Here is a 12,832-nt window from a genome sequence, read left to right as displayed (position 1 = left end):
ATGACAACACCTTTTGACTTTAACCTCAAACCTTTGTCACAACAATGTTCCTTCATGAGCTATTCGATTTTGTAGTTTCAGGACTTCAAACTGTGGCTTAAGTCACAGTCATGTCTGTGCGTCTGGTGACTCAAAACATGAATGGCCTCTATTGAAAAGTCTTGAGTTCAAGGGGATGCAAGGACAGGGCTTTCTGTTTGGGGTGTTGCAGCGACTGATGTCCTGTTCACACACTGCAAGTCATCACTGGATGCTGATGAACCTGCACCTGTGAATTAAGCCTTTGTCATCATGCTGAAAACAGGCCATCAGACAGCCAATGATAATACAGAAATGGGTGCACCTCTTCAATGGGAGGTTCATTCTACAGAGCAAAACCTTTGGGCCCAACAAGCTTCCTCTGAAAGGTACAGTTTCTCTATGAGCATCCTTCCATCCAGGAGGACCATGCCCACATCCAGTTGAGTTAAAAATGTTCAGTTTGGTCTATTGCTTCCAAGTTGCCATGTTCTCTTCTGCCCATCCACTTTTTTGCCCATGGTTGTGTGGCTGCAGTAGGGTCAGGGTGTGGTAGTTTCATTGCCCCCTGTTTCTCATAGGGCCCTTTCCTCCACTCCACCCACACCAGGAGTCAAGTAGGAACCATGGACCATCTTCTGAGATTATCATGTGCCAAATTAGATGGATAAATAAAGATGATGGATGGATGGATGAAGATAGATAGATAGATAGATAGATAGATAGATAGATAGATAGATAGATAGAAGATGATAGATAGATAGATAGATAGATAGATAGATAGATAGATAGATAGATGATAGATGATAGATGGATGATAGATAGATAATGATAGATAGAGATGATAGAGTCATTAAACACTGAACATGCCTCTCTTGCACTGTGCATTAAAAACTGCCACTTTCAGTGCTTTCCTACTTGAGTATACTTTCCTAGATATATCTGCATGCCCCAGGACACCCATGCTCACTACGGGATGACTTTTTTCTCCTGGTCACATTGCTGCTACCCATCCAACCCCAAGCTAGACAGCAAGTTTCTTTTGGGGAGGTTGGACAGTCACACCCAACTCTTCGGAAGGTGCATGTGTTACGATGCCAGTGGCAGCTTCCCTTTTTGCCTTGGCCGATGCAAAGCAAACCACTCCGAGACACCCTATGCAACCCTGTGGATTCCATCAAATTAATCAGTCCTCAAAATCAACCACCAAATTGATCGTATTTGAGACAAGTGGCTTGCCAATGCACCCAATGGCAATGCATGTTCTCAGAGACAACATTCAATGATAAAGGGCAAGAGCAAGAGAAGAGGTGGAATACTCACATTCCTTTGAGCCGTTGCCACATCTTCTCCGTGTGGCCTCCTATCGGATACTTTAAAGGAGCGCTCTCCATGCCCGGAGTCGTCTCGGTACCCGTGGATCCCATGGCCATCAATGTCCAGCCAGTGGTGACAGAATTAGAGTCAATCTCAGCGGCGAGGAGGAAGAGTCTTCTTCAGTTTGGCACACAGACCAGAAGATCTGCACATGTTAGGCAGCAGCTGCTCTCATCTCTCTCGAAACCTATCAGGATTACAGAGCAGAGGGGAGCTTCTGCCTCAATTGCTGATTCACTCGGCTGGCCAAATCCACACTCTGGGCTGCCTGCCCCCTTCCCTCCGTGCCAACTCAGTCCCTTAAGCACACAGCACTCCTGACCTCAAGACAGATTAATCCATGCCAGTGAGGCAGCAAATGTACCGCCGACCGTTGATGCTCTCCCCGCACTTGTCTCTGGTTCGGCTCAACTGCTGGAGTCCTGCGCACAGAAGCGCAGCTGTCTCATTCAAAATGTGCAGGAATCTCTGGCCACGCCGGAATCAATGTGAGCAACTAGAGTGGTCCAGGAGAGGGAATGATTTGTGCGCTCACTTGCTCGCTTGCTTGCTCGCTCGCTCACTCTCTTTTTCTCTCTGCAATTCACAAAGCAGGGTGCAATCAGGAAGCAGGTGGCTGGAGCCAATCTGAAGTCCGCACCCTCCTTAATCAAGGGGGAGCATCTGCTTAAGCGTCACTGCTTCCCCTTCTCTGCCTTGATCCCGAATTGCTTCTCTGCAAACAAAAGCACCTCTCAGAATGAATAAGAAGAGCAGGCATGGTTGGTGTGCACGGAGCTCCTGCATAAAAGGGAATGAGAGAGAGAGCGCGCTCCACAGGTTGCCATTGAAGGAGTAGGCTCTTAATTGCGACTATTCGGCTTCTCCTAGCAACTCCGCACAGTAGATTACTGTCAAATTAACCCGTTGAAAAAGCAGCAGCTGCAACACAGTCTCCTCAGTGACTCCATTGGGACAGCAGCATGTGCAGTTTCAAAGAGGGGAGTGGGAAAGAAATCTTGGGTGCTGAGTTTTAGTACCCGCTTGCTGGGGCAGGGTGCTGGGGGGGGCAGTATTATTAAGTCTGCAAATAAAAAGCCAAGTGACTGAGAGCGAATTCTTCTGCCAGTCCTGAAGCAGAGCACCAACCCTATTTCTCTAAGCCAGCTCTGGGCTTCTGGCTGCATAGCCAGCGCTGTGAAGCTGCTGGAAGAGGAAAGACTGCAGATCTGTTTCCTGTCACCTTCTTTGCTCAGAGCATTGCTGGAGGCTCAGCGTTAGACCAGTGGTCTGGCTCGACTTGATTTTGGAACAAATAGTGGCAAGTTCTGTTTTATCAGAACATGAGCACAGGGAACAATCATTTGCTTCAGCTGAAGGTTTGGGGAAAGTCACAAAATTTATCATTTGGGAAACTCTTCCATAAGTGGGAACCATTTCAGGCAATCCTTCTGTTTTCATAAATGAAGATGCTTCTACCAGTTAAGATTATTTACAACATCTACTTCATTTATAGAGGATAATTGCATAACTTGCAGTTAGGGATGGGAAGAGATTAGAGTCAGTTCTCATCTGAAAGCAAACCTAGGTAGTTTGCACTTTCTGTGCCTTGAAATTTGCACTTCTCCAAATTTTGCAGTGCAGTTCTCCAGCCAAGGAAGACATACAAAAATGGATACCCTACCATAAAGTGTGCATAAAAAGGCATTTATTAGTGAAAATAACATACAAAAATGCATTATAAAAGCAAAATTTGCATTGCAAGAATTCACACATTGGGCAAAACCGTGTAGGAAATGACACATATTAGGAGAAATTGTCACTAAAATTCTAGTGAATTTTCATGATGCAAACCAACATTGAAATGTAAAGAACTGAATTTACGACTGGAAAAATGAGAAACTGTGAAACCATTTGCCCACTGCTACTTACAGTACTTTGGAAATCCTCATAAAGTAGCCCAGTATTATTTTCCCCATATTGCAGTGTGGTGGGGAGTGAAGAAAAGAGACTGAGAGAACAGAGGCTCTGAAGTCAGTTCAGAACTGAATGAAATTTGGATAATAGTTTTCAATCTTGATACACAATCAACACAAAACCTGCTAAGCCTGTCATTTTACCAACTATCCAGAATCCGTATATGGAGCATGTTAAAAACTAAGCATTTCTCTATCCTATTGATTTCAGCAGATGTATTTTATTTATTTTATACATTAATTATTATATAAATGCTTTATCCATTTATAAGGGCATTTTAAAACCACCAGCTCATTAAGCTACCACGGCCATCTTCAAAATGTAATAAAATCACACAGTTGTAAAAGGCAGAATGACCAACCAATGCTAAATCAAATTAATTCTTGAAAAATGCTTGATGAAACAAATACTTTTCCAGCAAGCAGCAAAATACCATGATTATAGGTGTGTGTCTGATTTCAGTTCATAGGTGCGTTACTCTCCCAGAGATACCAGTTGGAGGTAAAAGTGTCCCTTTGCCTGGATCATTATAACATCAGGCGATTGGCAGGTGGCCCTGTGGTGATATGATCAGTATATTTCTGCACTAGGCAATTTGTTATGCTTTTGAATGGGTAGGAACAATATTCAGGGAATAATCTGAAGGCCCACAATACCATTCAGCTGTCTACTTCAGCACCCTAGTGACTCAGCTGCACAGCTGCAAATATAACGTTTTAAGTGTGTTATACAAATGTGACACTAGATGGCGATGGTGAGCTAATGGCAAATTCAATGTATATTTTTAAAACTATTTTTTTTAAAAAAGCATCTTCACAGCGTTTTTAATATGTGTCTATATTCCACCTGGGAAAGAAGAGAAAGATTGTGCCCACTGTTAAATGGTAGGGCCAGCACTCCATGAAGTCCTTTTCCTCTCTAGCCCCTCCGGCCTCCATGGTCTGTTCTGTCTTTGCATCTATGGGCAAGTCAACTGCATCAGATCGGGAATCCATGGGGCAGCACAGATAAACAAGTCGGGTAGCTACATGGTTGGAACCCAATCCATGGCGACAGGTATCAGGGTTGTGTCTCAGAGCATCCTTCAACAAAGAGAGGCCTGAGCAGGACATTCCAGTGACATCAGGTGGCGGTGTTTGGCCTGCACAATTTGAAATCACGCCATAAGGGCAACAGCACAGCCTGCCACACACTGACAATCAGCTTGCCAAGCACACTGACAGACCTTTGTACAGGCCTTTGAATGGCGGTGGCTGCAACCCCGTTTTGAGGTCACATGACATTAAGATGTAGGGCAGGTGGGTGTGCCTTGGCCCCATAGGCCAAAGGGGAAGGCTTGTGAGGCCTGGTTAGGCCCATAGCCACAGTTTCTCCACCAGTGGTGTAGATCTGCTGTTTGCAATTTTAGAAGTTTCACAAATGGGGAAGTATTTTATTCTAAGAATGTGGAGGTCACGTTCTCAGCCTGCAAAGTGGCTGGAGTCAGCAATGCGCTGCCGCATCTGTTTTTAAAGATATGCTCAAGAAACTGAACATATTTTAGAGTTTATTTTAGGAAAAGAGAACATCAGCATATATGAACTGTGGTCTTTTGTGGAAATGTTATCAGTTCATTGCTGCCGACTGCTGAGAATTATTGTATAAGATACCTGTTACAGCAGATAAAGTATATATTGCATCATTGTTATTGTTATTACAGCTATTACTTTATTCTTTTTCTATTGTTGTTGTTGTTGCTGCTGTTATATCTTATTATTTTTATTATCACTGTTTCAGTAGTGTCCTCCCTGCCTCCTATTCCTACCCTTGGGTCTCATTGACAAATGGGATGTTTCATTGATGGGGTTTGCCCATTCAATTATGACTGTGATCAATTTCTCATTCCCCTTTAGAATAGGAGAACTAATTCTGTCTTTGGGATTTAACTTTGTGATCACAAGCGAATCACAGCATTTCACAAGTGCTGTTAAGAGGGAGCACCACAGAGACGTTTTTAAAGCCCAAACTGTGTTAGCTATCACCCACCCACATTGCTTCACACTTACATTTGCATTGTTTTGCCGAGGAGGTAGATTGAAGCAGGGTGGGAAGAAATGATTGACAAGCTGCAAAAACCTATCAGAACCTGTTTGCTGAGGTCATTTAGATTGAAGCTACTCAAGAAATAGAGGGACAGGTTTAACTTTAAAAACTCATCATTTTAGCTTAGTTATGCCATAATATATTAGTGCGTATGTCTAGGAATCTCTCTGAAGAAGCAAGATAAATGCACATTATTTCATCTGTAGTATTTCCTCACTTCTTCTGCATGCAAGGACCTGTCTGTGATCTTCATTCCCTAGACTACCTGAAATACTCTGTGTGTATAGATGTACAACCAATAAAACGAACATGTAAACCCTCGTAGTCATTTTTCCTGATGCAAGGCAAAGGGAATGTGTTTATAAGTTTATAAGCAAAGGAATGAACAGTATGAGGCAGAAAGGGACAGGAAATTCACAGCCAGCCATGCTTATCGGCTTACCTGAAGGCTTATCCACACTTACTATTTCACTGTGTCACAGTCCATGCTTTAAAGCTCCATGTCTGAGTGCTCTCTCTCTCTCTCTCTCTCTCTCTCTCTCTCTCTCTCTCTCTCCAGAGCATTCTCCGTGAAAACCCGCTCTGTACCACTGAATCAGAGCAAACAGTAATCCATGGAACACCCTGAGCTCCAGGATTGAGGAATGTGTAATTTCCCCCCAACTTTTTGGTGTAAGCTTTCTGGGAATGTTCAGGGAGGCAGGAGAGGATATATTGTTTACTAATATCCTTCCTAACTTCCACTAGCAAGTTCTATAACTTAGCAGAGTTTTACATTCCCCTTTTAAACATACAGTGGGTAGCTGGTTACAGGCTTGTTTAAGCCTCTTAATATTAGATTCCTGGTAAGTCCCCTTGTATCCCTCTTAAAAGAATAAACACACCACCACACCACAATCTTGTGTAAAGTATATTTAAAAAAGTTTACTCACACATTCAGTTCACAGATGAATCCCTGAAGTTACAAAGTATATACATGTGGATCTACCCCATATGGGGGGTTAATCCCAGTGAGTGCAGACTGGCAGTCACTGCAGTTCACATGACGAAAGGAAGATGGAAAAGAGAGAGGAGGGCTGCGTGCCTTGTGGTTTGTTACCTGCACAGGTAAAGTCACGCTCACCTTTAGTCACATGAAAAGGAAGTATGTCCCAGCCCAGGAGGAAACAGGAAGTTCCAACTGGCTGGACTAAACATCCCCTTGCATGTCCACTCTAGGAAAACAAGGAATGTTGTACTTGACTGCTACTTATGCATCACATCCCACAAGCTTAAGTCAGAGAGATAGCAGCAGAAGCCAGAGTGCTACATATAAATACATCCTGGCATATTTGGTGAGTGAGGATGTTTGTCTTTCTCATATATTTCTGTATTTTGAATCTGCTAGTAGTTGTTATGCTCCCCATATGTCGACTGTTTTGCTTTATGTTGATGTTTTAAGAGGATGGCTTATCTAATTGTTCTGTCCCGCTCCAAAATGTGGGGTTTGAACGGTATGTTTTGTATTCCTTCATGATATTTTTACGATGTAGTAAGCAATTTCTTTGAAATATGGAGCTGTTTTAAAATTGACTAAGTAAATAAGTGTGGGGATCTGGGGAACGGCCGCATGAATCTACCCACCAGGCCTTGCCAGTAACAGAACTTCTTCTAGGATTGGAACCCAGGCTCTCAAATATATTCCCTATTTTGGGGATCCAGGCTTTCAAAGATACTCACTATATCACCGATCAGGTACAGTGCTCAGCATCTGCATGAAAACAATCTCTGGGACACACATGTGGGTCCTTAAGACAGCTCTTATCACTTTCTGTACCCTGGCAGCCCTGGGGATTGCTAGGAAGATCAGTTTACTAGACCAATGGCAAGGATGAAATATTATATGTTGTTCAGACTCCCCATAGATCAAACCACACCATGGTGTGGGTAACAAAAGATACAGAACATGGTCAGTCTTAAAAAACCATAAAAGGTTGTTCTAACTTCTGAACTTGCCTTAAGTACTAAGATAGGCAGATAGCTTCTCTTAAATGATGCAGGGCTAGTTGAACCTGGAATTGAGTGGCCAGTCCTTCTATCCTCCTGGCAGATGAACAGTGTGTACTTTGTGGTGTTTCACCAGCTAATTCCAACTGAAGACACCTAGCACAGGACTTGACTAAGCATTGACTAACATTGGCAGCAGTGAAACAGAATCCACAAAGGTCAACCGTGGTTACCCACTTAGGAAAGAAGGAAGGAAAATAAGAGAGAGGAAGGAAAGCAGGAAGGAACATGGGTGCCTTGGGTCAAAGGTCAAATGTTTTAGGCATTTTCTATTGTTAAACTTCCTGACTCTCGGTGACACTCTCATTTGGAGGAACTTCAGCCATGCGTTTTGGCGAATGGAATGAATCAAACTTTTGAAAGGGAAACAAGTAGGGGAATGAAGACTATTAGTGATTATAACTGGAAAGAGAAGAAGCTAGTTGTGCTGGAAGAAGTTGTCATTGCCCCTTCCTACCAAGTGGGAAACTTTAAAGACAAAGAAGGGGGTGCCCTAAGTCATGTACACAAAATAGTCAATAAATATATGTGGAACAGCAGTGGAATAGAAGATGATGGACTCTCCTTCCTTAGTAGTTTTTAAGCAGAGGTTGGATGGCCATCTGTCATGGATGCTTTAGTTGAGATTCCTGCATGCAGTGGGCTGGATGAGGTCCCTTACAGGTCTATGATGCTCTGAAATGTTTCCCCTTACACACCCCTAGTTCTCATCTTGGGGGGGGGGCAAGATAAATTTCTGAAGAATATATCAGGATAAATGAACCCATTATGACCAGAGGATAAATTAAGTAGCTCTCTCAAATCTGGAACTTGGTACAAAATTTAATAATGTTAATAATTGGACCACAGGACCTTTTCCTTTTACCTTGGAGAAGTTCTGTTCCATGGGAATCCCTAATGGAGAGGAGAAAAACTGTGCATGTCAAATAATGTTAACATAGTCTGGAATTTAACAGACCGCTTGCAATTTGTGCAGTGCATGGTGATAACACTGTGATTAAAGTTTAGCAAAGTGAGGAATGTAGGCAGACATATCGGTGTTTAGATTGACAATGATTAGATTAACTAACTGCTAAGTGTGATACATGCTGCCAGTTCAAATGGCACTATCCCAACGAATTAAATAAAGGATGGCAATGAATCTATCTTCTTTTTTTAAGAGGCCGTAAGAACATAATTTCCTCTTCTTTGTATTCTTTGTCGATTGGGCACTTAGGCCTTTAGCCTAAATGAGCTCCCAGTTTTCTGAGGCTGGTCCTCAGTCATGAGAACTAGAAACTTGTACTTTTAGTCAGTGAAAGAATTAGATCCTCATAACTATTGGGGCCAAACTACACATTTAACATGGAGTTCCATGTAACTTTCCCCTGAGGGAGATCAGGGTAGCGGTTGCTTAACCCTTTTTCTTCTGGCTGTTTGCCCTTTGGAAATTGGCCCCCTTGAATTATTTTTCTCTACCTCTACAGGAGAAATACCACAATATTTGAGGCTTTTCCCCCAGGGAAGAATTGTTGTTGTTTAGTCGTTTAGTCATGTCCGACTCTTCGTGACTCCATGGACCAGAGCATGCCAGGCACTCCTGTCTTCCACTGTCTCCCGCAGTTTGGTCAAACTCATGCTGGTAGCTTCGAGAACACTGTCCAATCATCTCGTCCTCTGTCGTCCCCTTCTCCTTGTGCCCTCCATCTTTCCCAACATCAGGGTTTTTTCCAGGGAGTCTTCTCTTCTCATGAGGTGGCCAAAGTATTGGAGCCTCAGCTTCACGATCTGTCCTTCCAGTGAGCACTCAGGGCTGATTTCCTTCAGAATGGAGAGGTTTGATCTTCTTGCAGTACATGGGTCTCTCAAGAGTCTCCTCCAGCACCATAATTCAAAAGCATCAATTTTTCGGGGATCAGCCTTCTTTATGGTCCAGCTCTCACTTCCATACATCACTACCGGGAAAACCATGGCTTTAACTATACGGACCTTTGTTGGCAACCAGGGAAGAATACAGAAGAACAAATTGCTGAAGGAATTGTTTGCCAATTTCCCCACTAAACCAATCTGAGGTTACATCATACAGCATGAAACATAAACACGGAGGCCTTGTTTACAGAAGCTTTCTCTCCCTCCCTCTCTTAGCTAGCAGTTTATAACGTAGTCATTTCAAATACTCCCTTTGCACTGCTCAACAAAGGAAACAAGAAAATGTTCCCGCTGGCTTATTACATTTCCACAAGGACCATAGCAACAAGAAAAAGCTGCCTGGTATTTATATATATATAAAAGCCACAAACACAACAGCTGCCACAAAAAGAAAGAAAGAAAAATTCTATACAGCCTTTTGATGGAGAAGTATAGATTACATCATCTCTGCAATCACCTTCAAGACTGCAGGGAAGCGTTCTGCTCCCAGGCTGTTCCACAGAGGAATCCAAAAGTTCCAGTGCTGGAACACAAGTTTGGGCTACAATCTTTCTGTAATTTCTTTCTTTTCTTTCTTTCTTTGGTAGAGTTTATGTCCTGCCCTTCAGCATGAAATGGACACAAGGTGGGTCGCAATAGTTTTTTGAGCTACAGACCAAAAAATAACCTCATAACAAACCTATAAGAGCATAAAGCAGAGCTGACCATTCTCTCCCACCAAAACTGCCACTCGGTCCATCTGTCACGGTAGGACTATGCAGGACTGATGAGGGTCACGGGTGGCGCTGTGGCCTAAACCACTGAGCCTCTTGGGCTTGTTGATCAGAAGGTCGGTGGTTCGAATCCACATGACGGGCTGAGCTCCTGTTGCTCTGTCCCAGCTTCTGCCAACCTAGCAGTTCAAAACCACACCAGTACAAGTAGATAAAAATGAAATAATAATAAATATAAAATAACAAAAGGGAGTGGATAATGTTGAAGGCAGGCCATAGGACATTCTTTGGATTACATGTCTCACAGGATAGATAGGGGATAGAGGGCATTTGCGGAGGGGGAGAATCAGAGAGCAATAGGGAGTGCAACCCAACCTTACAAATGCACCTTATGACCATTTCAAAATTATGTTTCTACAGCCAGGCTCCAGAATTGGAGACCTGGAAGTAGGGTCCTGGGGTTCAGGGGTCAATTAAAGGTCACATAATGGTTAATCCCTCTCATCCCATTGTCCCATTCTCCTTTTCAGTGTCTCTCAACTCCATGCTGAGGTCACTTCAGCAAATATGAATTTTGCCACACAAGCTCATCAAGGTACCACACTTTTCCACCCTTAGCAGTGTCCAGGCCTGGGACATAGCTGTCAACGTTTCCCTTTTTTAAAGGGAAATTCCCTTATTCTGAATAGGATTCCTCGTAAGAAAAGGGAAAAGTTGACAGCTATGGCCTGGGAGCCTCTTTACCTCAGCATGCAAGCTGTTGCTGCTGCTTTCCACATCTGTTTTTTTTTTTTTTTTGCTCCTACCTGCATACACCTGATTGTATGATGTAGCCAAATCTCTGCAAGCCAGCGCAGGGAAAGGTATGTTACCATAGCAGCACCATGCTATAGAAAAAATATGCCGAAGGAGCAGTTAGAGCCTCTTTTTACATACACACACAGGTGTGTACAGTTGAATTGATTAGTCTACTTTTAAAATTATGAAATGCATTCAGCTACTCGAGGGTGAAAGAAACATGAATCATACCGGCGCATTCATCAGAGCGGCAAACCCACGTTGTTGCTTTCTTATGTGTGAAGTGGTGGCTGCGAGGGCCAAATTACATGGGATTTATCTGCAATTTATCTTTCCAAGGCATATTGTAAATGAAAAGCGTCCATGAAAGGTTGGAATTAAGAGAGGGTCAAGCTTTCTTCCTCTTCCTCTTCTTCCTCTTCTCCCTCTTCTTCTTCTTCTTCCACTCGAAACTGCCTCCTTGGCAAGTTGAAAAGAACTGCAGAGTTTCTCCAACTGCATTCTGGTCTCTGGTTGCAGTTCTCAGCGGGAGCAAAGGGAAGCAATCCGTTGCTTGGCAGTTCGCAAAACATAGGAACACGCGACACCACCTCATGCAGAATCAGGCCTTTGACTTATCTAGCTCAGTATGTTTCTGCACTGGCTGGCAGTGGCTTTCCAGGGTTTCAGACAGAGGTATTTTCCCAGCCCAACCTGGAGATGCCAGGAACTGAACTTTGGACATCTGCATGTAAACATCTGCAGATTTTGGCCAATGTGAGGACAGGATGCTGGACTCAATGGGCCCCTGGCACTCTTTATGTTCTTTGTAAAAAAGGCAGGAACAGTCCTCAATTCAGAGTGTCATTAGGAACATAGTTAAGCACTTATCAGCCTGGAGAGCAACTATGGGATAAAAGAGACATGGGAGCATTAATTAATAGTTTTGTTTGTTGTTGGTTTTTAAGCCAACCATGACCTCTTATCAATGTACAGAGAAGGAACCCCATCAGCAGTCATCAACATGTTTAATCAGAAGCACTGGGACTGACTCTGAAAACTATGAATGGAAGGAAGGTCATGACTTCCCAACAATATGGGAAGGGGAAGGGGAAGCTGATGAATAAAAGGGGTATTGCTGGAAATGGTTTCTAAGATCCATGAGCAGAAGTTCCTACTACCTAATCTGGGGCACTGTGCCTCTCCTTCCCGCATCCCCTTCCCCATAGCCTATCCCACATTGTTGTGAATTCTCCCTCCAACCCACCAGAGAAGTTTTTGAGGAGACACTGGCTATCCCTGGTGGGCAGCCCACCAATGATACTCCTGCCCACCCATTGGGTGGGCGGAAAGTGGAGATGCATGCCAAGAGGCCAGCAGCATCTGATAGGAGGCTGGCTTAACTGAGAGTGCTGAATGGAGGGACACCTTCACGTAAGCCATCTCAACCCCTCCACCAACTTTTGAGATAACCACATATAACCAACATGTTTAAGTCTAATTAACACATGAAGGGGTTAATACCATAGAGTAAGCTCTCCTGCCAGGCTTAGCTATGTCCACTTCCCCTCACCTTGGGAGGAACTAGGAATCAAGCCTTTGGTTTTCCCCAGTCTACATGTGAACATCAGCATGTGAAGAGGTTTGAGCTGGTTGCTCCAGCTGAGACCAATGGCTCTTACAAGCCTCTCTTGAGTTCCTATACCAATAATCTAGGAACTTTTACCACTTTGTAACTAAGCTAAGTTTTCCTGCCTGTGCAACTTTTCTGACTGATGTATGGGAAATCACATGAACCAGACCTTTGAAGAGCATGTAAGTAAACCAGTTTTTAAAGTTGCCAAACACATGGTGTTTTCCTATGCTGGGGGAAGGCATATTAGAACTCACTCAGAAGACACGTTAAAGGTTTTATGACCTATATTTCCACACATTACTTTGCTGCATATTAAAAA

At 43.4% G+C, this 12,832-nt stretch overlaps 1 protein-coding gene across 2 annotated transcripts in view; it reads right to left on the bottom strand.

The window, feature by feature from the left end:
* PDE1A (phosphodiesterase 1A) overlaps positions 1-2,179 on the bottom strand; it is a 143,501-nt gene extending 141,322 nt beyond the window's left edge. Inside the window, exon 1 of one of the 2 annotated variants that reach the window (XM_081169797.1) lies at positions 1,342-2,179. In XM_081169797.1, coding sequence (XP_081025923.1) covers positions 1,342-1,451 — 110 coding nt within the window. In that variant the 5' untranslated portion in view covers positions 1,452-2,179. The remainder of the gene's footprint in view (positions 1-1,341) is intronic. The other variant, XM_081169801.1, reaches the window with a different exon arrangement.
* Between the last annotated feature and the right edge of the window lie 10,653 nt (positions 2,180-12,832).

Source organism: Podarcis bocagei, assembly GCF_964188305.1.
Source record: "Podarcis bocagei genome assembly, chromosome: 1".
In the NCBI taxonomy this organism is placed as follows: Eukaryota; Metazoa; Chordata; class Lepidosauria; order Squamata; family Lacertidae; genus Podarcis; species Podarcis bocagei.
Note: the sequence above shows the minus strand (reverse complement) of the source record. Positions and strands in the feature narration are given on the sequence as shown.